The 27,913-nt window shown below is 41.2% G+C and overlaps 2 protein-coding genes across 7 annotated transcripts in view; one reads left to right on the forward strand and one right to left on the reverse strand.

Annotated features, from left to right (window-relative positions):
• Positions 1-8,652, forward strand: part of map3k12 (mitogen-activated protein kinase kinase kinase 12) — a 41,581-nt gene extending 32,929 nt beyond the window's left edge. For all 3 annotated transcript variants that reach the window (XM_061904602.1, XM_061904604.1, XM_061904603.1), the window contains exons 9-14: positions 1,874-1,990; positions 2,073-2,207; positions 2,278-2,998; positions 3,070-3,137; positions 5,845-6,142; positions 6,215-8,652. In XM_061904602.1, the coding sequence (XP_061760586.1) occupies positions 1,874-1,990; positions 2,073-2,207; positions 2,278-2,998; positions 3,070-3,137; positions 5,845-6,142; positions 6,215-6,370 (1,495 nt within the window). In that variant the 3' untranslated portion in view covers positions 6,371-8,652. The remainder of the gene's footprint in view (positions 1-1,873; positions 1,991-2,072; positions 2,208-2,277; positions 2,999-3,069; positions 3,138-5,844; positions 6,143-6,214) is intronic.
• pcbp2 (poly(rC) binding protein 2) lies at positions 7,601-27,300 on the reverse strand. Of its 4 annotated transcripts, none has more exons than XM_061904608.1 (13): positions 27,128-27,300; positions 16,738-16,817; positions 15,493-15,516; positions 14,590-14,622; positions 14,364-14,480; positions 14,135-14,266; positions 11,366-11,494; positions 11,226-11,300; positions 10,947-11,006; positions 10,600-10,672; positions 10,458-10,513; positions 10,217-10,386; positions 7,601-8,747 (listed from the first exon to the last, which is right to left on the reverse strand). In XM_061904608.1, the coding sequence occupies exons 2-13, from the start codon at positions 16,804-16,806 to the stop codon at positions 8,711-8,713; spliced, it is 975 nt and encodes a 324-aa protein (XP_061760592.1). In that variant the 5' UTR covers positions 16,807-16,817; positions 27,128-27,300; the 3' UTR covers positions 7,601-8,710. The 4 variants fall into 4 exon arrangements, with proteins under 4 accessions (XP_061760592.1, XP_061760591.1, XP_061760589.1 ...); XM_061904607.1 differs by having other exon boundaries at positions 16,738-16,820; XM_061904605.1 differs by having other exon boundaries at positions 16,738-16,869; positions 27,128-27,299.
• Positions 27,301-27,913: the final 613 nt, after the last annotated feature.

Consider the following 27,913-nt stretch of genomic DNA (forward strand, 5'->3'; position numbering starts at 1 on the left):
TGGAGTGCATGCCAATGGCTGAGGATTTGGATCGGTGTACACCTACACTGTAAACAGTGAGGATGTTCTCCTGAAATGTGTTTATCATTCTTGTTTGATGTGGGTTCACAGTGTGGCGCATATTTGTTAAACTTGTTTGTAACGTCCACCGTCAGTGTGACCTGTATGGCTGTTGACCAAGTATGTCTTGCAGTCACTATCATATGTCTGTTAAAGCCATGCACATCACGCGGTCTAGTTCGCACGTTGATAGTTCGGTGAATGAACGATCGCAGAGGGCGACAAAGCGCTGTCACGGTACACCCGTGATACATGGGGTTAATCCTACGAAACGGTCACTAAAGGTCTCGCGGTAAAATCAGTATGATAGGTAAGTATGTTGTAAGGGCGGGATAGCCATTCATAGAAGGAGAACCCACTCTGCACCAACTTCCTGCATTCAGTGGCCCCCCCGGTAAAGTGAATGTGTGACCCCTGATCCTAACAATTCAGAAAAAATCTGTAAAATAATGGTATTTTTCTGTGGAACTGCCAGCATTGTCACTTCATTAAAAGGTGGTTGATCGTAATAATTTGGGAAAATTCTGTAGAATAAAAGGTATTTTTCAGCAGAACTGTCTGCATCGTCACTTTATCACGTCTCGTCTCGATAACTGTAACGTATTATTTTCGGGTCTCCCCATGTCTAGCATTACAAGATTACAGTTGGTACAAAATGCGGCTGCTAGACTTTTGACAAGAACAAGAAAGTTTGATCATATTACGTCTATACTGGCTCACCTGCACTAGCTTCCTGTGCACTTAAGATGTGACTTTAGGTTTTACTACTTACGTATAAAATACTACACGGTCTAGCTCCAGCCAATCTTGCCGATTGTATTGTACCGTATGTCCCGGCAAGAAATCTGCGTTCAAAGGGCTCCGGCTTATTAGTGATTCCTAAAGCCCAAAAAAAGTCTGCGGGCTATAGAGCGTTTTCCGTTCTGGCTCCAGTACTCTGGAATGCCCTCCCGGTAACAGTTTGAGATGCTACCTCAGTAGAAGCATTTAAGTCTCACCTTAAAACTCATTTGTATACTCTAGCCTTTAAATAGACCTCCTTTTTAGACCAGTTGATCTGCCGCTTCTTTTCTTTTTCTCCTCTGTCCCACCCCCCTTGTGGAGGGGGTCCGGTCCGATGACCATGGATGAAGTACTGGCTGTCCAGAGTCGGGACCCAGGATGGACCGCTCGCCTGTGTATCGGTTGGGGACATCTCTACGCTGCTGATCCGACTCCGCTTGGGATGGTTTCCTGTGGACGGGACTCTTGCTGCTGTCTTGGATCAGCTTTGAACTGAACTCTCGCGGCTGTGCTGGAGCCACTATGGATTGAACTTTCACAGTATCATGTTAGACCCGCTCGACATCCATTGCTTTCAGTCCCCTAGAGGGACATATGAGGTCCTCTCCAAGGTTCTCATAGTCCTCATTGTCACTGGCGTCCCACTGGGTGTGAGTTCTCCTTGCCCACTGGGTGTGAGTTTTCCTTGCCCTTATGTGGGTCCTTCCGAGGATGTCGTGGTCGTAGTGGTTTGTACAGTCCTTTGAGACATTATTGATTTAGGGCTATATAAATAAACATTGATTGATTGATTTATTAAAAGGTGGTTACTCTTAATAATTTAGTAAAAATCTGTAAAATTTCTCCGCAAAACCTTTCATGAAAATTTCTGTAAATATGTTTTTGATCATTATTTGGTTTACAATGTTTTACTTTAATTTTATGGTTTTCGTTTGGCAGGCGTAGCTGCCTGTAGATGACCGTTTTTTTTACAGAATTTTTTTTTTTACAGTGTATGTGTGATGACATCAGCTGCCTCTATTTTCCTCAGACATGCTTTAGACATTCGTGAGCACTATGAGAGGAAACTGGAGCGGGCCAACAACCTTTACATGGAACTCAGCGCTGTCATGCTGCAGCTGGAGCTCAAAGAAAAAGAGCTGCAGAAGTACGACTAAAATTCATGAACACATTCAGTCTTTTGCTCATGACCCCCGTCTTTGCAATGAATCACTTGTGTTTATCTTCAGGAGGGAGCAGTCCTTGGATAAGAAGTATCCAGGTTTCTTTAAGCACCACAGCTCCAGACAGAGCAGCTCTTCAAACAGCATGGACAAGCTCATCAAGAAGAGAAACGTCCCACAGAAGCTTCCCTCAGGAAAGAGGTGGGAGAGTCTCATTTCACTTGTTACAATTACAGGATGCATTTACCCTTTCCCTGTCCCCTTCTTTCAGGCCAGACATCCTCAAGTCTGAGGTAATCATTCCCAAAATGGATTCTTCCGTAATGCAAGTCACTATCCCCACCTGCGCCAGTAGAAGCTCCACTTCTCCCAGTCGGTCTCGAAGGGTAAAGACCCGTCACCGCAAGCCTGGAAAAGGCAGCAGTGGGGATCTAGCAGGACTTAAAGCCAATCAGTCATCTCCCAATAGAGAGACGGTGGCCGAGGTGAACAACTCAGCCACTGACTCCTCCATGCAGCTCCTGGAGCCCTCTGCGGCTCTGAGGGGCTTCAGCCACGAGCAACAGCAAAGGCAGCTATCCTCCTCCAGCCCTGACCTCATCTGCACCGCGCTACAGTCAGGCGGCCAGGGGAAAAAAGATCCACCTCTGGGCGGGCTGGAAAGGGGGGGCAGCCTCAGTGCCTCTGCGGGATTAGGTGCATCAGAGGCCGCAGTCACTGGTTTGGATGATCTCACAGAAACTCCCCCACGCAGCGACACTCCTAGCGAGGATGCTGCATCATTCCCGTTCTCAAGCAGCCCGGACTCGCCTTGTGGGAGGGGGGCGGCAGCAGGGCGTGGTTCTCTGGGATCACCACGCTTGCCCCATGAGGAAGATAAAGAGGATGGATCTGGCACTGTTAGGTTGCCCCGAGGGGCTTCAGGGGGAATCGGGAGTCAGCACCTCACACCTTCAGCCATTCTATACAGGGCAGCTATTACACGTAAACAGGTAAGAATGAGATCTGTTCCTAGGTGGACATGCTTTTATCCGATTCACACTCTTCTTGATGGTCACTACAGAGGCGTGGGGTGTCATCAGAAGAGGAGGAGGGTGAAGTTGACAGTGAGGTTGAGTTACCACGAAGACGGTGAGTAACTTGCTGTGAAAGGAGAGTTGAGCCATTTTCTGGTCACACAAAGCGAATGCATTATAGTTAGTTCTGTCAAATAAAACATTTTTACATCAGATTAATCACTAGCCCAATATTTTGACACAAAGGGAATGTATTATTAGAATGTCATACAGAAACAATTTTTAAATGTTTCACTTGAACTTGCTAACAGTTTGAACTTAAAGGGGAACATTATCACCAAACCTATGCAAGCGTCAATATATACCTTGATGTTGCAGAAAAAAGACCATGTATTTTTTTAACCGATTTCCGAACTCTAAATGGGTGAATTTTTGCAAATTAAACGCCTTTCTGTTTATCGGTCTTTTAGCGATGACGTCAGAACGTGACGTCACCGAGGTAATACACCCGGCATATTCATTTTCGCATTACAAACACCGGGTCTCAGCATGTGTTATTTTCCGTTTTTTCGACTATTTTTTGGAACCTTGGAGACATCATGCCTCGTCGGTGTGTTGTCGGAGGGTGTAACAACACTAACAGGGAGGGATTCAAGTTGCACCACTGGCAAGAAATCTGCCGCCAGACCCCCATTGAATGTACCAAAGTTTCTTCACATTTGACCGGCGATGCTAAGACAGACATGGCACAGAGATGTATGGATAACCTGCAGATGCATTTGCAACGATTAAGTCAACGAAATCACAAAGGTGAGTTTTGTTGATGTTGTTGACTTATGTGCTAATCAGACATATTTGGTCACGGCATGACTGCCAGCTAATCGATGCTAAAATGCTATGCTAATCGATGCTAACATGCTATTTACGCTAGCTGTATGTACATTTGAAACTAGATTCCCACATATAATGCGAAACAAACACTTACCAATCAACATATTTAAGTTGCTCCAGTGTCACAAGATGCGAAAGTCCTGATCGTTTGGTCTGCACATTTTACCGGCGATGCTAATAAGGCAGCCATGCTATGAGCCACTTCATTAGGTACACCCACGCTATGGCCGAATAGCGTCAATAGCTATTCGCTCAATAGCTTCAATTTCTTGTTAGATTTCATTTTCGCTATCTGCCTCCATACTCCAACCTTCCGTTTCAATACATGCGTAATCTGTTGAATCGCTTAAGCCGCTGAAATCCGAGTCTGAATCCGAGCTAATGTCGCTATATCTTGCTGTGGTAACCGCCATGTTGTTTGTATTGGCAGCCCTGTATGACGTCACAGGGAAATGGATAGTGGTTTCGAAGATAGCGAAAATAAGGCACTTTAAAGCATTATTTAGGGATATTGCGGGACCGGTAAAATTTTTTTGAAAAACTTCAAAAAATACAACAAGCCTCTGGGAACTGATTTTAATTGTTTTTAACCCTTTTGAAATTGTGATAATGTTCCCCTTTAAAGGCCTACTGAATGAGATTTTCTTATTTAAACAGGGATAGCAGGTCCATTCTGTGTGTCATACTTGATCATTTCGCGATATTGCCATATTATTGCTGAAAGGATTTAGTACAGAACATCGACGATGAAGTTTGCAACTTTTGGTCGCTCATAAAAAAGCCTTGTCTGTACCGGGAGTAGCAGACGATGTGCGCGTGACGTCACAGGTTGTGGAGCTCCTCGCATCCTCACATTGTTTACAATCATAGCCACCAGCAGCGAGAGCGATTCGGACCGAGAAAACGACAATTTCCCCATCAGTTTGAGCGAGGATGAAAGATTTGTACATAAGGATAGTGAGAGTGAAGGACTAGGGGGGAAATAAAAAAATGCGGGTCATTGGGAACGATTCAGATGTTATTAGACATATTTACTAGGATAATTCTGGAAAATCCCTTATGATTATCGTGTTACTAGTGTTTTAGTGAGATTATATGGTACCTGAAAGTCGGAGGGGTGTGGCCACGGGTGGGTCGATCACCAGTGTCTCCGGTGGGAGGAGGTAATAGTCCGCAGCTGCAGGAGGACGCAAGCTCCGCTCAAGTCTACGGTAAGGGGTGATTTATTAGCACAATTTTCTCATCGAAACCTGCTGGTTGACATGTGGTCGGGAACCATGTTTGCTTGACCACTCCGTTGCATAGTAAAGCTTCACCTTCAGGAATGTAACCAAGGAAACACCGGCTGTGTTTGTGTTGCTAAAGGCAGCTGCAATACACAGCTTACCAACTACATCTTTCTTCTTTGACGTCTCCATTATTAATTGAACAAATTGCAAAAGATTCAGCAACACAGATGTCCAGAATACTTTGTAATTATGCGATTAAAGCAGACTACTTATAGCTTGGATCGGGCTGGAAGAACATGTCTGCTACCACCGGTGACGTCACGCAAACGCGTCATCATTCCGCGACGTTTTCAACAGGATACTTCGCGAGAAATTTTAAAATTGCAATTTAGTAAACTAAACCGTCCGTATTGGCATGCATTACAATGTTTAATATTTCATCATTGATATATAAACTATCAGACTGTGTGGTCGGTAGTAGTGTGTTTCAGTTGGCTTTTAAGTCCTAACTGGGTGTATTTTAGATTGAAATTCGCGGTTAAGGTAAATGCGGATGTCAGGCTGAATTAAATTGCGAGATTAATCTGCACATATTCATCAATGATGCAATATTTCTTTGTGATTATTCACGAGTTCAGTGGTTAATTTTGACAGCCCTAATTATAATGTACTGTATTCGTCTGTGACTTTTGTGTTCCTCAGACGCCCGACCAGCATCACAAAGTGTCAGTCGGTGTCCACCTTCAGCTCAGAGAACTTGTCGGTTTCGGATGGCGAGGAGGGCCACACTACAGACCACTCCCACAGCGGCACCCCTGATGTGGTCAGCACCAACACGGACGACAGGTTGGACTACCGCAGCGACGACCTCCTCTCTCAGGGCTCAGAGATCCCGGCAGACAACACAGACCCGGCTCAGGTGTCCGATTGCCTATCAGAGAGAGAAGGAACGTCGGGTCACGCCAAAGCTCAGCTGCAAGTCGAGCAGAATCCAAATGAGGTAGGAGTAGCTGGAAAAATCAGCTTCTCTTTTCCCTGAGATCCTTGGATCAATCTTCTCGTCTCTCCACAGGGTCGTGTCCTGTGTGATGATTCGGACTGTGACAGCGCTGAGCTAGACCAGCCGGGCAGTGGAGAGTCAAGCCGACCGCCAAGCGCCGACGCGTGTGTACCGCCCCTTCAAGCTTATCAGGGGTCACCACATCCGCCTCACACAGGACCTCCATAATCAACTGATACAAATACCTCTAGCCACCATGACATCAGGGCATCAGTCGCCAGTGCAGCATGTCACGAGGGATCACACCTGCAGTACAACACTTCTCAGCCCAAGTTATGAAGGCTCCCAAGTGCAGTGGTGACCATTACTCCAATCAAGTGACATTGTCACAATCAGAGTCATTTCCTTTTTCTTTAACAGCTTGTGAAATAATCAGAAAAATGTCATTTTGCATTCGGTACTGTTTGTAGGCAAAATATAGGTGCAAAGATATCCTTAGCCACGACACCTAATCCTCTAATCACACTAGCCATTACTCTGGGAGCATTCACATATACTAATAAATAATAATGTAAATAACCATGACCATACCACATGAGAAATATAATATTTTATTTGTAAGATAAGAATAAATGGTATGCAGCCCTGTGAACAAATGCATGATTATATGTTTTTAAATTTAAGATGTGAATGTGTCTGTTTTATATTTTGTGAAAGTTTATACTTTTTTTAATCCTAAAATATTTATTCAGTTATTTAATAATTGTGAGCACTTAAAAAGGGGGGAGGGAGGTGTTAATTTCACAAAGATAAGTCATAGTATGTAATTTGGGTTTCTCAGTTTTTAAAAACATTCCTCCTGCTGACTGACACCTGCTTGAGATTTTTACTTGGGTCATGAGGATTTGTGATGCAATGGAGACCTTTGTCATCGTTAAGTACAAAATCCTTAAAGTGTTGTCCTTGGTGAGTGTAAAGTAGTGCCTGCACTCACAACAGCAAGCTCCTAACATGCACTGCACTGAACCAGGACAACTCTCAGCAGCAACACTGGTGCAGGTGCTAATAAATGTGAATGTGCTTTTGTAACAAACTTAAAAAGGACTCACCAAGTATGTTGTTCACCTTCATAAAATCCTCCAACCTTCCCCCTTGACCCTTTAAGATTTCTGCAGGAGTAGCCTGGTCCAAAATGTAGAGCACTTCTTTGTAGTTACTAGTTGAAAGGTTAAGTATCCTTTGAATAGAAATGTTTTGTTTTTATACAACATTGCACATTGTAGCTGTAACATAGTAAATATATCAAAAGAAAATTATGAGCTACAATAAATAATGTATTGCTTAAAAAAGTGTGTTCTTTGTTTAAATTGGAGAATAAAGTGACCAGAATTATGATCTCAAATGAAATGAGCTTGAAAGATAGCAACTGCTTTAAGAATAACAAGGAAAACAAAAAGGTGTGTTTAGGCCTTTCACAATTTTATTTTTATGTCTTTAAACAATTTAAATGCACCCAAATCTTGTATAGTTTAAAAACGTGCACAAAAAGTGAGTTTCTTCTTCCGGCAAAAAATACAAAATTAAATCTGTCCCAGGCAAAAAAGGATTGCAGAAAACTAGTAGTAATTCTAGAAATCTTGTCATTCTAGTGTATCATAATTAATATCTCAGCATAATATACTTTAAAAGACCAATATGTCTTTTGTAGCCTTGCAGTGTTCCCCCAACCCAGCAATTAAAAAAAATAGTCTCTATTTAAAAACAACATTTCAATGTTATAATCCTTATTACTATGGTCTTTTGTAATTTCAGTGAAAAGAAAATATTTTCCTCTTATTCAGACCCACACCTGGCAAGGCGACGCACCCGCCCACATCAGAATGCAATACAAAACAATAGTCAAGACTTCTGATCAAAAATTACAACTGATGGAAAAACAGGAATGACACAATTACTCTGATAAAATTACCTCTGATAAAATGTAGTTCAAATTCATACGATGAAAAAATTGCAGTGTGGCGTAGAACTTTTTTCTGCATTCAACTTCAACTTAGGCCATTTATACCCATTTAAAACCCGTCAAATCCACAATGCATCGCTCAGGAAGCACAGCTCCAAATATAAGCACTAGATTCTCTTCTTACAAGGAGCTGTGTCTTAAATAAAAAATAAATAGATATTTAAAAAAGGAAGGGAACAGTCCCTCTATAATTTTGAGTTAAGTTTTTTCTTCATTTTTACATTTTCTAAGAAAAATCTGACATAAGAAAAACATTTATGCCTTTTCAGATTTTTCTAAAACATGTTTTGCACTTATCAAGAAGATCAAACAGATATACAGCAGAAGAAAAAAAAGAAGTCTTTAAAAACCATCTGTAACGGGAATTTTAAACTCAATAAATAAATAAGATACCATTATCATGATGAAGCTGTGGTTACTACCGAGGCGTAGAACCCAAAGCAGAGGAAAGGTGAGATTAAAATATTTTAGCATGAAGTTCAATAAGGGACCTCTTGGTAAAAAGTTGGGGGAAGGGCGCCATTAGATGCTGATGAAGATTCTTCATGTCAGTTGGCTGCAAGTCCAGTGGTTTCAGAAGAGAGCCTGAGCACAGCATACAAAACAATTGATTGATTGAATGATACTTTTATTAGTAGATTGCACAGTACAGTACATATTCCGTACAATTGAACATTAAATGGTAACACCCGAATAAGTTTTTCAACTTGTTTAAATCGGGGTCCACGTTAATCAATTCATGGTACAAATATATACTATCAACATAATACAGTCATCACACAAGTTAATCATCATAGTATGTACATTGAATTATTTACATTATTTACAATCCGGGGGGTGGGATGAGGATCTTTGGTTGATATCAGAACTTCAGTCATCAACAATTGCATCAACAGAGAAATGTGGACATTGAAACAGTGTAGGTCTTATTTAGTAGGATACGTACAGCCAGCAGAGAACATAGTGAGTTCAGATAGCATAAGAACAAGTATATACATTAGAAGTACATTTGAGTTGTTTATAATCCGGGGAGATGGGATGTGAATGGAGGAGGGTATTAGTAAAGTGTTGAAGTTTCCTGGAGGTGTTGTTTTAGAGCGGTTTTGAAGGAATATAGAGATGCACTTACTTTTATACCTGTTGGGAGTGCATTCCACATTGATGTGGCATAGAAAGAGAATGAGTTAAGACCTTTGTTAGATCAGAATCTGGGTTTAACGTGGTTTGTGGAGCTCCCCCTGGTGTTGTGGTTATGGCGGTCATTTACGTTAAGGAAGTAATTTGACATGTAGTTCGGTATCAAGGAGGTGTAGCGGATTTTATAGACTAGGCTCAGTGCAAGTTGTTTTACTCTGTCCTCCACCCTGAGCCAGCCCACTTTGGAGAAGTGGGTTGGATTGAGGTGTGATCTGGGGTGGAGGTCTAAAAGTAACCGGATTAGCTTATTCTGGGATGTTTGGAGTCTAGATTTGAGGGTTTTGGAGGTGCTGGGGTGCAAGCTTAATCGAAGAAGGGTTGAATGAGAGTTCCCGCTAGAATCCTCAAGGTGCTTTTGTTGACCAGAGAGGAGATTCTGTAGAGGAATCTCGTTCTTTGGTTGACCTTTTTGATCACCTTGGTTGCCATTTTATCACAGGAAAGATTAGCCTCTAGAATGGAACCTAGGTAGGTGATCTCATCATTCCTGGTGGTCACCCACTTTTATAGTGAAGTCACTGACCTTCTTAAGTTTGATATGGGACCCAAATAGGATGGATTCCGTTTTACCTAAGTGTATGGATAGCTTGTTGTCAGCGAGCCAGGTGCAAATATCAATCTTTGCAATTGTTTCAGTATGGGGGCTGTGCTAAAATGAATAGTGTTTGTGGAGTTGGAGAAATGCTACTAAAACTGCAATTGCACTAAAGGAAGATATGGTTTTGTGTAGCCAAATGTTAGTTTCCTTACAATGGCCGCCATCGCTGTACTGCTAAACTCTAAAAGTATTTGTCTATTTGGAGAAGTACCAAAGACCCAACTAGGCTGGGCATCTTGACATTGTTTGAAAAACTTACCGAGCATTGATAAGGTACTCCGCAAGGTTGATGCTAGCATGGGAACCAGTGATGGTGACCTGTCTGTCAGTAGAACCCTCCACAGGATTCGCAATCTTAATCTGGGCACCTGACATCTGGCGGATCTCGTTGATCTTTGCACCCTGACGGCCAATGATGCAACCGATGAGCTGAAAGAACACAAAAAAGGTGAGAACGGAACGACACCTTCTAAAAAATATGTTAAAAACGCCGGGCTTACTTCGTTTGAAATGGTGAGCTCAAGAGAGCCAGTTTGTGCCGCTGCGTCCATCCCAGCTGCAGGAATTAAAAAAAAAAAAAAACATCAGAATGATTAATGTCAATACAAATCAGTGACCGCCTTTTGTAGGAAGCCCATGTACCCTGGAAGCCCTGGTTGCTGTGTGCAATAGGGAAGGGGCTCTGCTGCATGGCCAGCTGGTGAAGTTTGGTGAGCTGTGGAGACAACAGGGGGGGAAGGACACACAGCAAACAAATACAAATCACAAGTGAGAACAATGCCAGAGCCTTTATAAAAGGCAAACATTGTCCTTACAGCGAAGTGTCAATGAGGAAAAAGGTATGAAATGGATATTTGGTCTGTAATGTTGACGCAGTTTGTGAAATAGATGGGTGTGCATGTGAGACAGAAGTGACTGGAAAGTATGATGAAGCAGGTGGTGTGGCATGGCATCCCGGGTCGGACTTGCAAATATATTAGATCACTTACAGAGGGCCCTTCACTTACATCAGGCTGAGGGATGGCGTGCTGCCCTTGGACAGCGTATGCCTGCAGGGAGAGAATAGCACTTAAGAGGTTGTGTCAGTGTCCCCCACAGTGTACTTCAATCATCCTGTCCATCAGTCCTCCGCCCTTGGGGTGCCCACAGAACAAAGTCAGGCATGCTACAAAATGGCAGATACAGTAGTTGAGCCTGGTTGCCAGAACTACAAACAGAGTGACTTTGTGTAACTGCAGAGGACCAACCAAACCCACTTTCATGCTTACCTGTCCACCTGCAAAAATTACAGGAGAGCCTGAGGGTTTGGGCCGGTATGGGATGGTCACTCCCTTTGGAGGAGACTGAAGAAAAACAAATAATGTCAAATACTAAACTACCGCTGTTAAGAAAGGTACTTTGACTTTACCTCAAGCATGACGACACAGATCTGCTTGACACACTCGATGATGGACTGTGGGGTGCCTGCAACAGTGATAGCACGCTCTGTTGAGTTGGGCAACATGTCCCCTGCTACTTGTACCTGAGCCCCTGCTGACTGTTGACACACAGAGAAACATATCAAAAAACAAACCAACACAAAGCAGAGTTTATTAAGATTTACAAAATGGAAGCCAACTCCAGCACGAAAATAACATCAGATTGAGTTCAGTTCAAAAGTTGGGAGAAACTTTTTTTTTTTTGCAGAGTCCTAAAAACACCAGAGCTTTGTCTTATAGATCAGTGGTCCCCAACCTTTTTGTATCCGCGGACTGGTCAACGCTTAATAATTTGTCCCGCGGCCCGGTGGGGGGGTTGTCTTTTTTTTTCTTTCTTTGTCATGAAAAAGGGACGTTTTTGTCATGAAAAAGGGACGTTTTTGTGGTTAGTGTACTAATTGTAAGTGCATATTGTGTTTTTTATGTTGATTTAATTTAACAAAAAATATATATATTTTTTTTTAAATAAAAATGAATAAAAAATTCTTCTGCGGCCCGGTACCAATCGGGGACCACTGTTATAGATGATTTTTGACTAGATTTTGTGTAGTAGATCATTGACCATCCATCCATTTTCTACCGCTTATTTCCTTTTGGGGTCGCGGGGGGCGCTGGCGCCTATCTCAGCTACAATCGAGCGGAAGGCAGGGTACACCCTGGACAAGTCTCCACCTCATCGCAGGGCGATCCTTGACCAGTGTAAGTAAACCTATTGTCCTCTGCAACCTTCTGACCACTTGTGTTTTGTCGAACAGAGTTATTTCTTTCCCAAAATCTGTAAGAACTGAGAGAAATAGACCAAAAACAAATGTTCACGACAGAGAACGCTGGCTCTCAGGGATATAAAAAAATTAAGAAGAATGAAGGAAAAAGTCGGGCCCCCGGTCCATAGTTTTCAAAAAGTGTGGCCCACAAGACAAGTAGTTGAATAGCTCTGCTGGACATAGCTGAAAATGTTGCTTTTCTACAGCACAGTACTGACCCGAGCCCAGCTATACTTGTCTTGGTTTGAAGTAGTCAAAATGGCACCACAGCAAACTGCAAATCATGCTGCATTGAACACATTAGCTGGAACGAGATATGTATTTCTTGTAATGAGATATGTATTTCTTGTAATCTACTTTACTTGGATGTTAGCCAATGTAAGGTTTTTTTTCACGTGTTAATGTGCCCACACCGTCGTGCGGGAAAACACAAAGAAACTGCATCCAACGCTGAGCCTGAACAAACACTGAGCAGAAATGAACAAACAAAAAAGCTCACTGAATGGCAGGGCTAGCCCCAATGTTACACAGGTGGCTCTCCCGACAAGACTAAAACCATTCGCGTGCTCCTCCACTGGAAGCTGAGTCGTCACCGCAGCAAATCGAATCCCAAAATCTGCCATTAGCTAGCTGCTCGCCGACATATGTTGTACAACTGTATTTTTTCAAATAATGCAGCGAAAAAGAAATCAGCTCGACCAATCAATCACCAGCGGTGGTAAATTAAATCGACTCAACACTCTAAACCAGGGGTCACCAACGCGGTGCCCGCGGGCACCAGGTAGCCCGTAAGGACCAGATGAGTAGCCCGCTGGCCTGTTCTAAAAATAGCTCAAATAGCAGCACTTACCAGTGAGCTGCCTCTATTTTTTAAATGTTCTTTATTTACTAGCAAGCTGGTCTCGCTTTACTCGACATTTTTAATTCTAAGAGAGACAAAACTCAAATAGAATTTGAAAATCCAAGAAAATATTTTAAAGACTTGGTCTTCATTTGTTTGAATACATTTTTTTTTTCTTTTTTTCACTTTGCTTCTTATAACTTTCAGAAAGACAATTTTAGAGAAAAAATACCTTAAAGATGATTTTAGGATTTTTTAACACATACCTTTTTACGTTTTAAATTCCTCCCTCTTCTTTCTTGACAATTTAAATCAATTTACAAGTAAAACATTTTTTTTTATTGTAAAAAATAATAAATACATTTTAATTTAATTCATTTTAGCTTCTGTTTTTTCGATGAAGAATATTTGTGAAATATTTCTTCAAACTTGTTATAATTAAAATTCAAAAACAATATTCTGGCAAATCTAGAAAATCTGTAGAATCAAATTCAAATCTTATTTCAAAGTCTTTTGAATTTCTTTAAAAAAAATTTGTTCTGGAAAATCCAGAAGAAATAATGATTTTTCTTTGTTAGAAATTATAGCTTGGTCCAATTTGTTATATATTCTAACAAAGTACAGATTGGAATTTAATTAAAACATGTCATCAAAAATATATATTTATTTTGAGAAATCATTAGGATGATCAGTGTTTCCACAAGGATAAATATCAGTAATTATTAATAACAGAGTTAAAAGTAAATTGAGCAAATTGGCTATTTCTGGCAATTTATTTAAGTCTGTATCAAACTGGTAGCCCTTCGCATTAATCAGTACCCAAGAAGTAGCTCTTGGTTTCAAAAAGGTTGGTGACCCCTGCTCTAGACATATGATCTGGTTGGGCAGACGGAAAAGCGTCCACAGGTGACTTTGTACCATCAGGTGAGTGGAAAAGGGACATAAATACAGAATGTGTCATCCCTCATCAGCATCACTTGAAAAGCAATTTAAAAACTCCCAGGGTTCATCTGCATCATATGCAAAGCATTTGGAGGCAGCACTGTGATTGGCAGAAGATGGTTCCTCCCAAGAGACTGGCTATGAAGACGCACCTCTCTAATTTCCTTGATTTTGCATCCCCCTTTGCCGATGAGCGAGCCACACTGGCTGGCAGGCACGACGAGGCGCATGGTGACAGGCGGTTTGCTGGTGGCTGTACTGTTAGTCATTGATGTACTGATGTCCTGAAAAGAGCGATAAAGAGAGAAATTACAGGCAATTGTTTATTTTAAAATTGCCATTTATCACGCCTCATTTATCTGTGTAGAGTGCAAAGTCAACCTCTTCCAATTTCTCGATGATCATAGAGAAAGCCTTGAAAATAGAGGTGGTGGGTCCTGCCAGGGTTATAATCCTCTCTGGACAGTTCCCCTCTGAGATGTTGATGCGAGCACCACTCTGCGCACAAACAAGAAAAATGGAAACTAATGCAGCAGAATCATAAGATGCATGAGTCAGAACCACGCAAATAGTCAGTTTCCTTGTGTCTTTAAATTTTACATCTCACCTCCTCTCTCATTTTCTTAACAGATTCTCCTTTCTGTAGTGTAGATAATAAACAAAACAGAATTGGCACAACAGAGGACAAAACACAGCTAGCTTCCAATTAGGGCTGGGCGATATTAGCTTTTATTAATATCTCGATATCTTTATGCCATATCGCGATATATGATGTATATATTTCTGTATTTTGCCTGGGCCTTGAATGAACACCTGATGCATACAATCACAGCAGGATGATGATTCTATGTGTCTACATTAAAACATTCTTCTTCATACTGCATTAATATATGCTACTTTTAAACTTTCATGCAGAGAGGGAAATCACAACTAAGTCAATTGACCAAAACTGTATTTATTAAATACTCCTCATTCTCTCGCGGGTGACTTTTTAAATGAAAGAACAAATTAGTAGTGCTGTTACCTTTTTACTTTGCATATTGCTGTTGTCTGCTGAATATCTTCCCACTTGAAGCCAAACCACCACCAGATGGACCACTGCTGGTTTTTTTGGCCATTAATTGTTCTTCCTCCATTTGTGATCAGTTTCGCACATTCTCTCTCTTGTATTGTCACTCGTACCGCTCCGCTTACACCACCTGCCTCAGCTAATGTTAGCCATGCTGCTACCTCTCTGCTCAGCGAGGGCGTATGGCGCTACACGCGCGACAGTATGTGACGTATGTAAGAAGGTGCGCTTTTTTTTTACCTCTCTGTGGGAAGGAGAGACGAGAAGGTGTGAGAAACGCCTGTAGTGTAATGCCCGCAGCTAAAAGCAACTGTGTGAGAACATATACTCGAAATTACGATATAGTAATTTTCTATATCGCACAGAAGCAAACCCGCAATTTATCGTTTATATCGATATATCGCCCAGCCCTACATCCAATCAATAATAAAAACAACACACCTTGCCAATTATGCTTCCAACCTCCTAAAGACGACAAGACAGTGTGATCAATTGAAAGTAACTCTCCACCAAAACGGGAAGAAGAGTCCATTAAAGGCCTACTGAAATTAGATTTTCTTATTTAAACGGGAATAGCAGGTCCACTCTTTGTGTCATACTTGATCATTTTGCGATATTGCCATATTTTTGCTGAAAGGATTTAGCAGAGAACATCAACGATAAAGTTTGCAACTTTTGGTCAATAATAAAAAAGCCTTGCCTGTACCGGAAGTAGCAGACGACGTGCGCGTGACATCACTGGTTGTAGAGCTGCTCACATCCTCACATTGTTTACAATCATAGCCACCAGCAGCTCGAGCGACTCGGACCGAGAAAGCGACAATTTCCCCATTAATTTGAGCGAGGATGAAAGATTTGTGGATGAGTATAGTGAGAGTGAAGGACTAGAAGAAAAAAAAAAAAGACAAGGGGCAGTGGGAGCGATTCAGATGTTTGACACATTTACAAGGATAATTCTGGAAAATCCCTTATCTGCTTATTGTGTTACTAGTGTTTTAGTGAGATTATAAAGTCATACCTGAAAGTCGGAGGGGTGTGGTGACCGCCAGTGTCTCTGAGGGAAGCCACGGAGGACCCAAAAAAGTCGCAGCTGCCTCTATGACAGCTGCAGGAGGAACGACACAAGCTCCGCTCATGTTTACGGTAAGAGCCGACTTATTACCACAATTTTCTCACCGAAACCTGCCGGTTGACATGTGGTAGAGAACCTTGTTCGCATGAATGCTCTGTTCCATATTAAAGCTTCATAACAAACAAAAGAAACACCGGCTGTGTTTGTGCTGCTATTTTCCACCAACATCTTTGTTTTTTGACGTCTCCATTATTAATTGAACAAATTGCAAAAGATTCAGCAACACAGATGTCCAGAATACTGTGTAATTATGCCATAAAAACAGACTACTTTTAGCCGTGATCGGTGCTAGCAGAACATATCCGCTACCACTGGTGACGTCACACGCACGCGTCATCATACGCGTCATCATGCCGCGACCTTTTCAACAGGATACTTCGCGGGAAATTTAAAATTGCAATTTAGTAAACTAAACCGGCCGTATTGGCATGTGTTGTAATGTTAAGATTTCATCATTGATATATAAACTATCAAGACTGTGTGGTCGGTAGTAGTGGGTTTCAGTAGGCCTTTAAACCATTTTTTTAAGAAGCATGGCACACAGCCACACTCACCTTTCCATGCATGAGTAACCTGATGGTTAATGTGACATTAAGTCCTCCTTCAACCATACTCGGGTCCATCGCTGCTGCTGCTGCTGCTGGGTGTGACAGACAGGAGTAATTCTTTGGTCACTGGTTGAATGTCTGCAAAAGCATTAAAAACAAAGCTTATCAGCAAGATAAGGGGGCGGCATGGCGTAGTGGGTAGAGCGGCCGTGCCAGAAACCTGAGGGTTGCAGGTTCGCTCCCCACCTATTGACATCCAAATCGCTGCTGTTGTGTCCTTGGGCAGGACACTTCACCCTTGCCCCCAGTGCCGCTCACACTGGTGAATTAATGATGAATGAGTGATATGTGGTGGTCGGAGGGGCCGTAGGCGCAAACTGGCAGCCAAGCTTCCGTCAGTCTACCCCAGGGCAGCTGTGGTTACAGATGTAGCCATACTTGCCAACTCTCCCGGAATTTCCGGGAGACTCCCGAAATTCAGCGCCTCTCCCGAAAACCTCCTGGAAAAAATTTTCCCCTGGAAATCTCCCGAAATTCACACCCCTTCCAGCTCCATGCAGACATGATTGGGGACAGCCTGTTTTCACGTCCGCTTTCTTGTTATATAAACAGCTTGTCTGCCCAATCACGTTATAACATCTACGGATTTTCAATAAAAAACTGCACACACAAGGAGACGAAACAGAAAAACGAGGAAGTAACAGCCATGGCGACGCCTTCTGTAATAGAGTGATTCCATGTTGTCTGTTGCCATCTCCTGGTGAATGTTGTCTATAGCGTTATCGGGTTGCTTTTTTATTGGCCAACGATTTATGTGGTGTTGTGCACCTGACAGCAAGAGACTCTGGCCAGTGCGGCACGCAAATGGCAGAACACAGGTTACTTAAATAGTGAAAGGTAAGTGTTGTTGTTTTTTATAACCAGCAAGCACAGTACAGTTAGTAGAACAACTGTTTTTATTACTGTGTATTTGATAGGTGCCGTCTGAAACTCAAATATTTCTTTTATTTATATACATAATAAAAATTAAAATATATATAGCTAGAATTCATTGAAAGTCAAGTATTTATATATATATATATATATATATATATACACACACACACACACACACACACATATATATATATATATACATATACATATACAGTAATTAGTCAGCCAGCGATTGTGCAAGTTCTCCCACTTAAAATGATGACAGAGGTTCGTAATTTTCATCATAGGTACACTTCAACTGTGAGAGACAGAATGTGAAAAAAAAATCCAGGAATTCACATTGTAGGAATTTTAAATAATTTCTTTGTAAATGATTGTGGAAAATAGTTATTAGGTAAACCATTTAAAGCTCTCACTGATGGAAGGAGGTTTTGGCTCAAAATCTCACGATACATGGCCCCATTCATTCTTTCCTTAACAGGGATCAATCTTCCTGTCCCCTTAACAGAAAAACAGCCCCAAAGCATGATGTTTCCACCCCCATGCTTCACAGTAGGTGTGGTGTTCTTGGGATGCAACTCAGTATTCTTCTTCCTCCAAACACGACGAGTTGAGTTTATACCAAAAAGTTCTATTTTGGTTTCATCTGACCACATGACATTCTCCCAATCCTCTGCTGTATCATCCATGTATCCATTTTGGTTTAAACTCAACTCGTCGTGTTTGGAGGAAGAAGAATACTGAATTGCATCCCAAGAACACCACACCTACTGTGAAGCATGGAGGTGGAAACATCATGCTTTGGGGCTGTTTTTTTGCTAAGGGGACAGGACGATTGATCCATGTTAAGGAAAGAATGAATGGGGCCATGTATCGTGAGATTTTGAGCAAAAACCTCCTTCCATCAGTGAGAGCTTTCAGTTCTTGAACAAATACTTATTTTCCACCATAATTTAATAATTTCTTTAAAATTCCTACAATGTGAATTCTTGGATTTTTTTCCACATTCTGTCTCTCACAGTTGAAGTGTACCTATGATGAAAATTACAGACCTCTGTCATCATTTTAAGTAGGAGAACTTGCATAATCGGTGACTGACTAAATACTTTTTTGCCCCACTGTATGTATATATATATATATATATATATATATATATATATATATATATATATATATATATATATATATATACATATATATATATATATATATATATATATATGAAATATATATGAAATACTCAAGTTGGTTAATTATACTCGTCCCTCTTAACCACGCGCCTGCCCAAACCACGCCTCCTCCCCACCCCCGAACACCCCCCACCTACCGAAATCGGAGGTCTCAAGGTTGGCAAGTATGGATGTAGCTTACCACCACCAGGTGTGAATGAATGATGGGTTTGTGAGCGCTTTGAGTATCTAGTAATAGAAAAGCGCGATATAAATCTAATCCATTATTATTATTATTATTATTATTATTATTAGAACTAGAAGAAGCTAAGGAGTCAATGGTTTCTTCAAGAAGCTGCAGTCAGCTGCTGACTACCATCTTGTTTAGAAGCCTGTGTTGCGATGAGGCGCTCCACCATCAGCATGAAAGAGCCAAAGAAAAGAGACATTTAACTGCTGTAATTCACATTACATTGGCGAGGCTCCACTTATTCACAGCAGTACAATGACCCACTGTGCCCCTACGACACCGACTATTTCATGGCACCGAACAGCAGAGGCTACATATTCAGGGTTTTGGAGACAATATGCACACAAACATTTTAAGGTTGTGGTGCTTTTGTTGTAAGCATTTCACCAATCCCGCGCAATTTGCAAATTATACGTCATTTCCATTCTGCGCAAGCAATTTGCATATCGCAAGACGAGATTTAAGATGAGATTTTGTGGATGGTTTAGTCAGTAACCCTACATTATTATATTTTGTAAATAGTAAACCAAGTTGTGGTAGTAGTTTAGTCAGTAGTTTAGTTGTGGATGTACACTGTATAGTGCAGTGGTTCTTAACCTGGGTTCGATCGAACCCTAGGGGTTTGGTGAGTCGGCCTCAGGGGTTCGGTGGAGGTCAAGATGCACCTGACTCATCGTGTAAATAAAAACTTCTCCCTATCTGCTTATTATGGATATGGAAACAGCAGAAGTCACAATTGCAAATCCCGTCCGAGTCATACCAAAGACTATAAAAATGGGACCCATTACCTCCCTGCTTGCCACTCAGCATCAAGGGTTGGAATTGGGGGTTAAATCACCAAAAATGACTCCCGGGCGCGGCACCGCTGCTGCCCACTGCTCCCCTCACCTCCCAGGGGGTGATCAAGGGTGACGGGTCAAATGCAGAGAATAATTTCGCCACATCTAGTGTGTGTGTGTGACAATCATTGGTACTTTAACTTTAACTGATTTTCAGGTGTGTAATGTGTTGTGAGTCCATGCACTGTGTTGGTTTTGTTCCTTGAACAAGGTGATGTTGATGCATGGATCATTTTGTGCACCAGTCCAAAAAATGTATAACTTTGTCTTGTATTTGAAAATTTATTTAAAAGAATTCACAAAATAAGGGTTCGGTGAATTTGCATATGAAACTGGCGGGGTTCGGGACCTCCAACGAGGTTAAGAACCACTGGCATAGTGGTTAGGGTTAGGGTTGGGGTTGGACTGATTTGAGGGCAATACTCAGTTATATTGTCCCGACTACAAATGAATAGATTTACATTAGTATTTAATAAATTATTTGGACACCAAAAGCATGTATTTGCGCCCATTGATTTGCCAAATGTGCACCACACATTATTCAAATATATAGCTGGAAGCAATTTGCAAAAAGATTGCGCGTTATACAAATTTGCAAAATGCGGTTGCGCATTTTGCAAATTGCTCACATTGGTATTGTGCCTACAACACTTATAAGGAATTCACCAATCTCGCGCACTTTTCAAATTATACGTCATTTCCATTGTGCGCAAACAATTTGCATATCGCAAGACGAGATTTAAGACAAGATTTTGTGGATGGTTTAGTCAGTAACCCTACATTATTATATTTTATAAATAGTAAACCAAGTTGTGGTAGTAGTTTAGTCGTGGACGCACACTGTATGGTAGTTAGGGGTAGGGTTGGGGTTGGACTGATTTGAAAGCAATGCTCAGTTATATTATTATTAGTATTATTATTTTCGGGTCTCCCCATGTCTAGCATTAAAAGATTACAGTTGGTACAAAATGCGGCTACTAGACGTTTGACAAGAACAAGAAAGTTTGATCACATTACGCCTGTACTGGCTCACCTGCACTGGCTTCCTGTGCACTTAAGATGCGACTTTAAGGTTTTACTACTTACGTATAAAATACTACACGGCCTTGCTCCAGCCTATCTTGCCGATTGTATTGTACCATATGTCCCGGCAAGAAATCTGCGTTCAAAGGACTCTGGCTTATTAGTGATTCCCAAAGCCCAGAAAAAGTCTCCGGGCTATAGAGCGTTTTCCTTTCGGGCTCCAGTACTCTGAAATGCCCTCCCGGTAACAGTTCGAGATGCCACCTCAGTAGAAGCATTTAAGTCTCACTTTAAAACTCATTTGTATACTATAGCCTTTAAATAGAATCCCTTTTTAGACCAGTTGATCTGCCGTTTCTTTTCTTTTTCTCCTCGGTCCTGTCCGATGGCCATGGATGAAGTAATGGCTCGTCCAGAGTCGGGACCCAGGATGGACCGCTGGCATGTGTATCGGCTGGGGACATCTCTGCGCTGCTGATCCGCCGCCGCTTGGGATGGTTTCCTGCTGGCTCCGCTGTGGACGGGACTCTTGCTGCTGTGTTGGATACGCTTTGGACTGGACTCTCGCGGCTGTGTTAGATCCACTATGGATTGAACTTTCACAGTATCATGTTAGATCCGCTCGACATCCATTGCTTTCGGACCCCTAGAGGGGGGGTTGCCCGCATATGTGGTCCTCTCCAAGGTTCTCATAGTCATCATTGTCACCGACGTCCCACTGGGTGTGAGTTTTCCTTAACCGTATGTGTGCCTTCCGTGGATGTCGTAGTGGTTTGTGTTGTGGTTTGTGCAGCCATTTGAGACACTAGTTAATTAGGGCTATATAAACATTGATTGATTGATTGATATATTGTCCCGACTACAAATGAATAGATTTACATAAGTATTTAATACATTATTTTGACACCAAAAACATGTATTTGCGCCCATTGATTTGCAAAATGTGCACCACACATTATTCAAATATATAGCTGGAAGCAATTTGCAAAAAGATTGCGCATTATAAAAATTTGCAAATTGTTCACATTGGTATTGTGCCTACAACACTTTGATGTTACCTTACAGTCAGAGCTGAGGGCTAACACCAAATCTAAAAGACTTCATAGGCCCTTGTTGTAAGTATTTCACCAATCTCGCGCACTTTGCAAATTATACGTCATTTCCATTGTGCGCAGGCAATTTGCATATCGCAAGACGAGATTTAAGACGAGATTTTGTGGATGGTTTAGTCATTAACCCTACATTATAATATTTTATAAATAGTAAACCAAGTTGTGGTAGTAGTTTAGTCAGTGGTTTAGTTGTGGATGTACACTGTATAGTGGTTAGGGTTGGAGTTGGACTGATTTGAGGGCAATACTCAGTTATATTGTCCCGACTACAAATGAATAGATTTACATAAGTATTTAATACATTATTTTGACAACAAAAATATGTATTTGCGCCCATTGATTTGCAAAATGTGCACCACACATTATTCAAATATATAGCTGGAAGCAATTTGCAATAAGATTGCGCATTATACAAATTTGCTCACATTGGTATTGTGCCTACAACACTTTGATGTTACCTTACAGTCAGAGCTAAGGGCAAACACCAACTCTAAAAGACTTCATAGGCTCTTGTTGGAAGCATTTCACCAATCTTGCGCACTTTGCAAATTATACGTCATTTCCATTGTGCGCAAGCAATTTGCATATCGCAAGACGAGGTTTAAGACGAGATTTTGTGGATGGTTTAGTCAGTAACCTTACATTATTATATTTTAGAAATAGTAAACCAAGTTGTGGTAGTAGTTTAGTCGTGGATGTACACTGTATAGTGGTTAGGGTTGGAACTGATTTGAGGGCAATACTCAGTTATATTGTCCCGACTACAAATGAATAGATTTACATAAGTATTTAATACATTATTTTGACAACAAAATGTATTTGCGCCCATTGATTTGCAAAATGTGCACCACACATTATTCAAATATATAGCTGGAAGCAAATTGCAAAAAGATTGCGCATAATACAAATTTGCTGACATTGGTATTGTGCCTACAACACTTTGATGTTACCTTACAGTCAGAGCTCAGGGCAAACACCAACTCTAAAAGGCTTCATAGGCTCTTGTTGGAAGCATTTCACCAATCTTGCGCACTTTGCAAATTATACGTCATTTCCATTATGCGCAAGCAATTTGCATATCGCAAGACTAGGTTTAAGAGGAGATTTTGTGGATGGTTTAGTCAGTAACCCTACATTATTATATTTTATAAATAGTAAACCAAGTTGTGGTAGTAGTTTAGTCAGTAGTTTAGTCGTGGATGTACACTGTATAGTGGTTAGGGTTAGGGTTGGACTGATTTGAGGGCAATACTCAGTTATATTGTCCCGACTACAAATGAATAGATTTACATAAGTATTTAATACATTATTTTGGCACCAAAAACATGTATCTGCGCCCATTGATTTGCAAAAGGTGCACCACACATTATTCGAATATATAGCTGGAAGCAATTTGCAAAAAGATTGCGCGTTATACAAATTTGCTAATTGTTCACATTTGTATTGTGCGTACAACACTTTGATGTTACCTTACAGTCAGAGCTAAGGGCAAACACCAACTCTAAAAGACTTCATAGGCCCTTGTTGTAAGCATTTCACCAATCTCACGCACTTTGCAATTGTGCGCAAGCAATTTGTATATCGCAAGACAAGATTTAAGACGAGATTTTGTGGATGGTTTAGTCAGTAACCCTACATCATTATATTTTAGAAATAGTAAACCAAGTTGTGGTAGTAGTTTAGTCGTGGATGTACACTGTATAGTGGTTAGGGTTGGACTGATTTGAGGGCAATACTCAGTTATATTGTCCCGACTACAAATGAATAGATTTACATAAGTATTTAATACATTATTTTGACAACAAAAATATGTATTTGCGCCCATTGATTTGCAATACGTGCACCACACATTATTCAAATATATAGCTGGAAGCAATTTGCAAAACGATTGTGCATTATACAAATTTGCTCACATTGGTATTGTGCCTACAACACTTTGATGTTACCTTACAGTCAGAGCTCAGGGCAAACACCAACTCTAAAAGGCTTCATAGGCTCTTGTTGTAAGCATTTCACCAATCTTGCGCACTTTGCAAATTATACGTCATTTCCATTCTGCGCAAGCAATTTGCATATCGCAAGACTAGGTTTAAGAGGAGATTTTGTGGATGGTTTAGTCAGTAACCCTACATTATTATATTTTATAAATAGTAAACCAAGTTGTGGTAGTAGTTTAGTCAGTAGTTTAGTCGTGGATGTACACTGTATAGTGGTTAGGGTTAGGGTTGGACTGATTTGAGGGCAATACTCAGTTATATTGTCCCGACTACAAATGAATAGATTTACATAAGTATTTAATACATTATTTTGGCACCAAAAACATGTATCTGCGCCCATTGATTTGCAAAAGGTGCACCACACATTATTCGAATATATAGCTGGAAGCAATTTGCAAAAAGATTGCGCGTTATACAAATTTGCTAATTGTTCACATTTGTATTGTGCGTACAACACTTTGATGTTACCTTACAGTCAGAGCTAAGGGCAAACACCAACTCTAAAAGACTTCATAGGCCCTTGTTGTAAGCATTTCACCAATCTCACGCACTTTGCAATTGTGCGCAAGCAATTTGTATATCGCAAGACAAGATTTAAGACGAGATTTTGTGGATGGTTTAGTCAGTAACCCTACATCATTATATTTTAGAAATAGTAAACCAAGTTGTGGTAGTAGTTTAGTCGTGGATGTACACTGTATAGTGGTTAGGGTTGGACTGATTTGAGGGCAATACTCAGTTATATTGTCCCGACTACAAATGAATAGATTTACATAAGTATTTAATACATTATTTTGACAACAAAAATATGTATTTGCGCCCATTGATTTGCAATACGTGCACCACACATTATTCAAATATATAGCTGGAAGCAATTTGCAAAACGATTGTGCATTATACAAATTTGCTCACATTGGTATTGTGCCTACAACACTTTGATGTTACCTTACAGTGAGAGCTAAGGGCAAACACCAAATCTAAAAGGCCCTTGTTGTAAGCATTTCACCAATCTCGCGCACTTTGCAAATTATACGTCATTTCCATTGTGCGCAAGCAATTTACATATCGCAAGACGAGATTTTGTGGATGGTTTAGTCAGTAACTCTACATTATTATCCATCCATCCATCCATTTTCTACCGCTTATTCCCTTTCGGGGTCGCGGGGGGCGCTGGCGCCTATCTCAGCTACAATCGGGCGGAAGGCGGGGTACACCCTGGACAAGTCGCCACCTCATCGCAGGGCCAACACAGATAGACAGACAACATTCACACTCACATTCACACACTAGGGCCAATTTAGTGTTGCCAATCAACCTATCCCCAGGTGCATGTCTTTGGAAGTGGGAGGAAGCCGGAGTACCCGGAGGGAACCCACGCATTCACGGGGAGAACATGCAAACTCCACACAGAAAGATCCCGAGCCTGGATTTGAACCCAGGACTGCAGGACCTTCGTATTGTGAGGCAGACGCACTAACCCCTCTGCCACCGTGAAGCCCCTACATTATTATATTTTATAAATAGTAAACCAAGTTGTGGTAGTAGTTTAGTCAGTAGTTTAGTCGTGGATGTACACTGTATAGTGGTTAGGGTTAGGGTTGGACTGATTTGAGGGCAATAGTCAGTTATATTGTCCCGACTACAAATGAATAGCTTTACATAAGTATTTAATATATGATTTTTACACCGAAAACATGTGTTTGCGCCCATTGATTTGCAAAATGTGCACCGCACATTATTCAAATATATAACTGGAAGCAATTTGCAAAAAGATTGCGCATTATACAAATTTGCTCACATTGAGCCTACAACACTTTGATGTTACCTTACAGTCAGAGCTGAGGGCTAACACCAACTCTAAAAGACTTCATAGGCTCTTGTAAGTATTTCACTAATCTCGCGCACTTTGCAAATTATACGTCATTTCCATTGTGCGCAAGCAATTTGCATATCGCAAGACAAGATTTAAGACGAGATATTGTGACTGATTTGAGGGCAATACTCAGTTATATTGTCCCGACTACAAATGAATAGATTTACATAAGTATTTAATACATTATTTTGACACCAAAAACATGTATTTGCGCCCATTGATTTGCAAAATGTGCACCACACATTATTCAAATATATAGCAGGAAGCAATTTGCAAAAAAATTGTGCATTATACAAATTTGCTCACATTGGTATTGTGCCTACAACACTTTGATGTTACCTTACAGTCAGAGCTAAGGGCAAACACCAAATCTAAAAGACTTCATAGGCTCTTGTTGGAAGCATTTCACCAATCTCGCGCACTTTGCAAATTATACGTCATTTCCATTGTGCGCAAGCAATTTGCATATCGCAAGACAAGATTTAAGACGAGATTTTGTGGATGGTTTAGTCAGTAACCCTACATCATTATATTTTAGAAATAGTGAACCAAGTTGTGGTAGTAGTTTAGTCAGTAGTTTAGTCGTGGATGTACACTGTATAGTGGTTAGGGTTGGAGTTGGACTGATTTGAGGGCAATACTCAGTTATATTGTCCCGACTACAAATGAATAGATTTACATAAGTATTTAATACATTATTTTGACACCAAAAACATGTATTTGCGCCCATTGATTTGCTATATGTGCACCACACATTATTCAAATATATAGCTGGAAGCAAATTGCAATAAGATTGCGCGTTATACAAATTTGCTGACATTGGTATTGTGCCTACAACACTTTGATGTTACCTTACAGTCAGAGCTGAGGGCACACACCAACTCTAAAAGGCTTCATAGGCTGTCATGCAAACAGATGACCAAGTTTGACACCACAGCCTTCAAACTGCAACTCCATTAACGCCTGACATACAAACTCGGCGACATGGAAGCACAATACAGCACAAGCCAGGACACTGACTCAACCGTTGGGCAATTTTCCTTTCGGTCGCTAGCTTAAACGTCGCCTCCTCCAGGAAATAGCCGCATCCCGCGGCCTTCGCGCGCTGATAACGGGGGAGTTGCGGCTGCCCTTCGGTTTACCGGCAAAGCTAAACGAAACAGAGCGACAAAAGGCATGTTTTTGGCGAGCTCTTACCCGGTTCGCCCGTTGACGTGTGCGTGCCGGGGTGGGGAGGGGAGGGTGGCAAGGGAAGAAGGGGAAGGTTCGGGAGGGAGTTTAAAGAGGATCCGGGGAAAGAGGGATGAGACGCCGCTGCTCGATCAGACTCCACTCAGCACAATAGCGGGACTCCGTTCACCTTTGACCTCTCCGCGGCCACGCCCCCTTCAACACCAAACCGCGCCTCTCGCGTGCCCTCGGCAAACATAGACATGTCCTGTATTCCACTTACACGAGACCTACGACAGCGAACGTAATAGCTTTACATTGTACAGCTAAAAACGACCGGTATACTTTATATTGTCGCGGATTGACAATCGATAAAATAATCGACATATTGCAAAGCGCGAAGAAGGAATGTATTACAAAAAAAATAATACTATTCCAAGAAATAATAATAAATCCCCAACTTTCAATGTTTGAATAGAAAGACTGACGAGAAGACTCATTGAACGTTGCACTTGCTGCGGTTAAGACTATATCCACTAGATGGCAGCATTTGATAAAGGACACATGCAATAAACGCTTTGAAAAAGGCCATCGTCAAAGCTTCGATTAAAGGAACAGCAGTTTGATCTTGACGTGTTGAGTTCAAGAACAGCAACAAAAAAAAAAGCATTACGATCACATTAACCTCCAAAATGTGCTTTGTCAACATGAATGAAAAAACTTTGAGTCTGAGAAATTATTTGCTGAAATAGTTGAATATACTATAGGGCTACACTATTTATTTGTGTGTTGTTAATGTGTGTTCCAAAAGAA

The sequence above is a fragment of the Nerophis ophidion genome, linkage group LG06 (genome assembly GCF_033978795.1).
Source record: "Nerophis ophidion isolate RoL-2023_Sa linkage group LG06, RoL_Noph_v1.0, whole genome shotgun sequence".
NCBI lineage: Eukaryota > Metazoa > Chordata > Actinopteri > Syngnathiformes > Syngnathidae > Nerophis > Nerophis ophidion.

Coding starts and splice junctions, on each gene's coding strand:
- pcbp2 (XM_061904608.1), bottom strand. CDS start 16,806: ATGGACCCGAGTATGGTTGAAGGAGGACTTAATGTCACATTAACCATC. Junction 15,517..16,737: donor GGTTACTCATGCATGGAAAG/GTGAGTGTGGCT, acceptor TGTCGTCTTTAG/GAGGTTGGAAGCATAATTGG. Junction 14,481..14,589: donor TTAAGAAAATGAGAGAGGAG/GTGAGATGTAAA, acceptor GTTTGTGCGCAG/AGTGGTGCTCGCATCAACAT.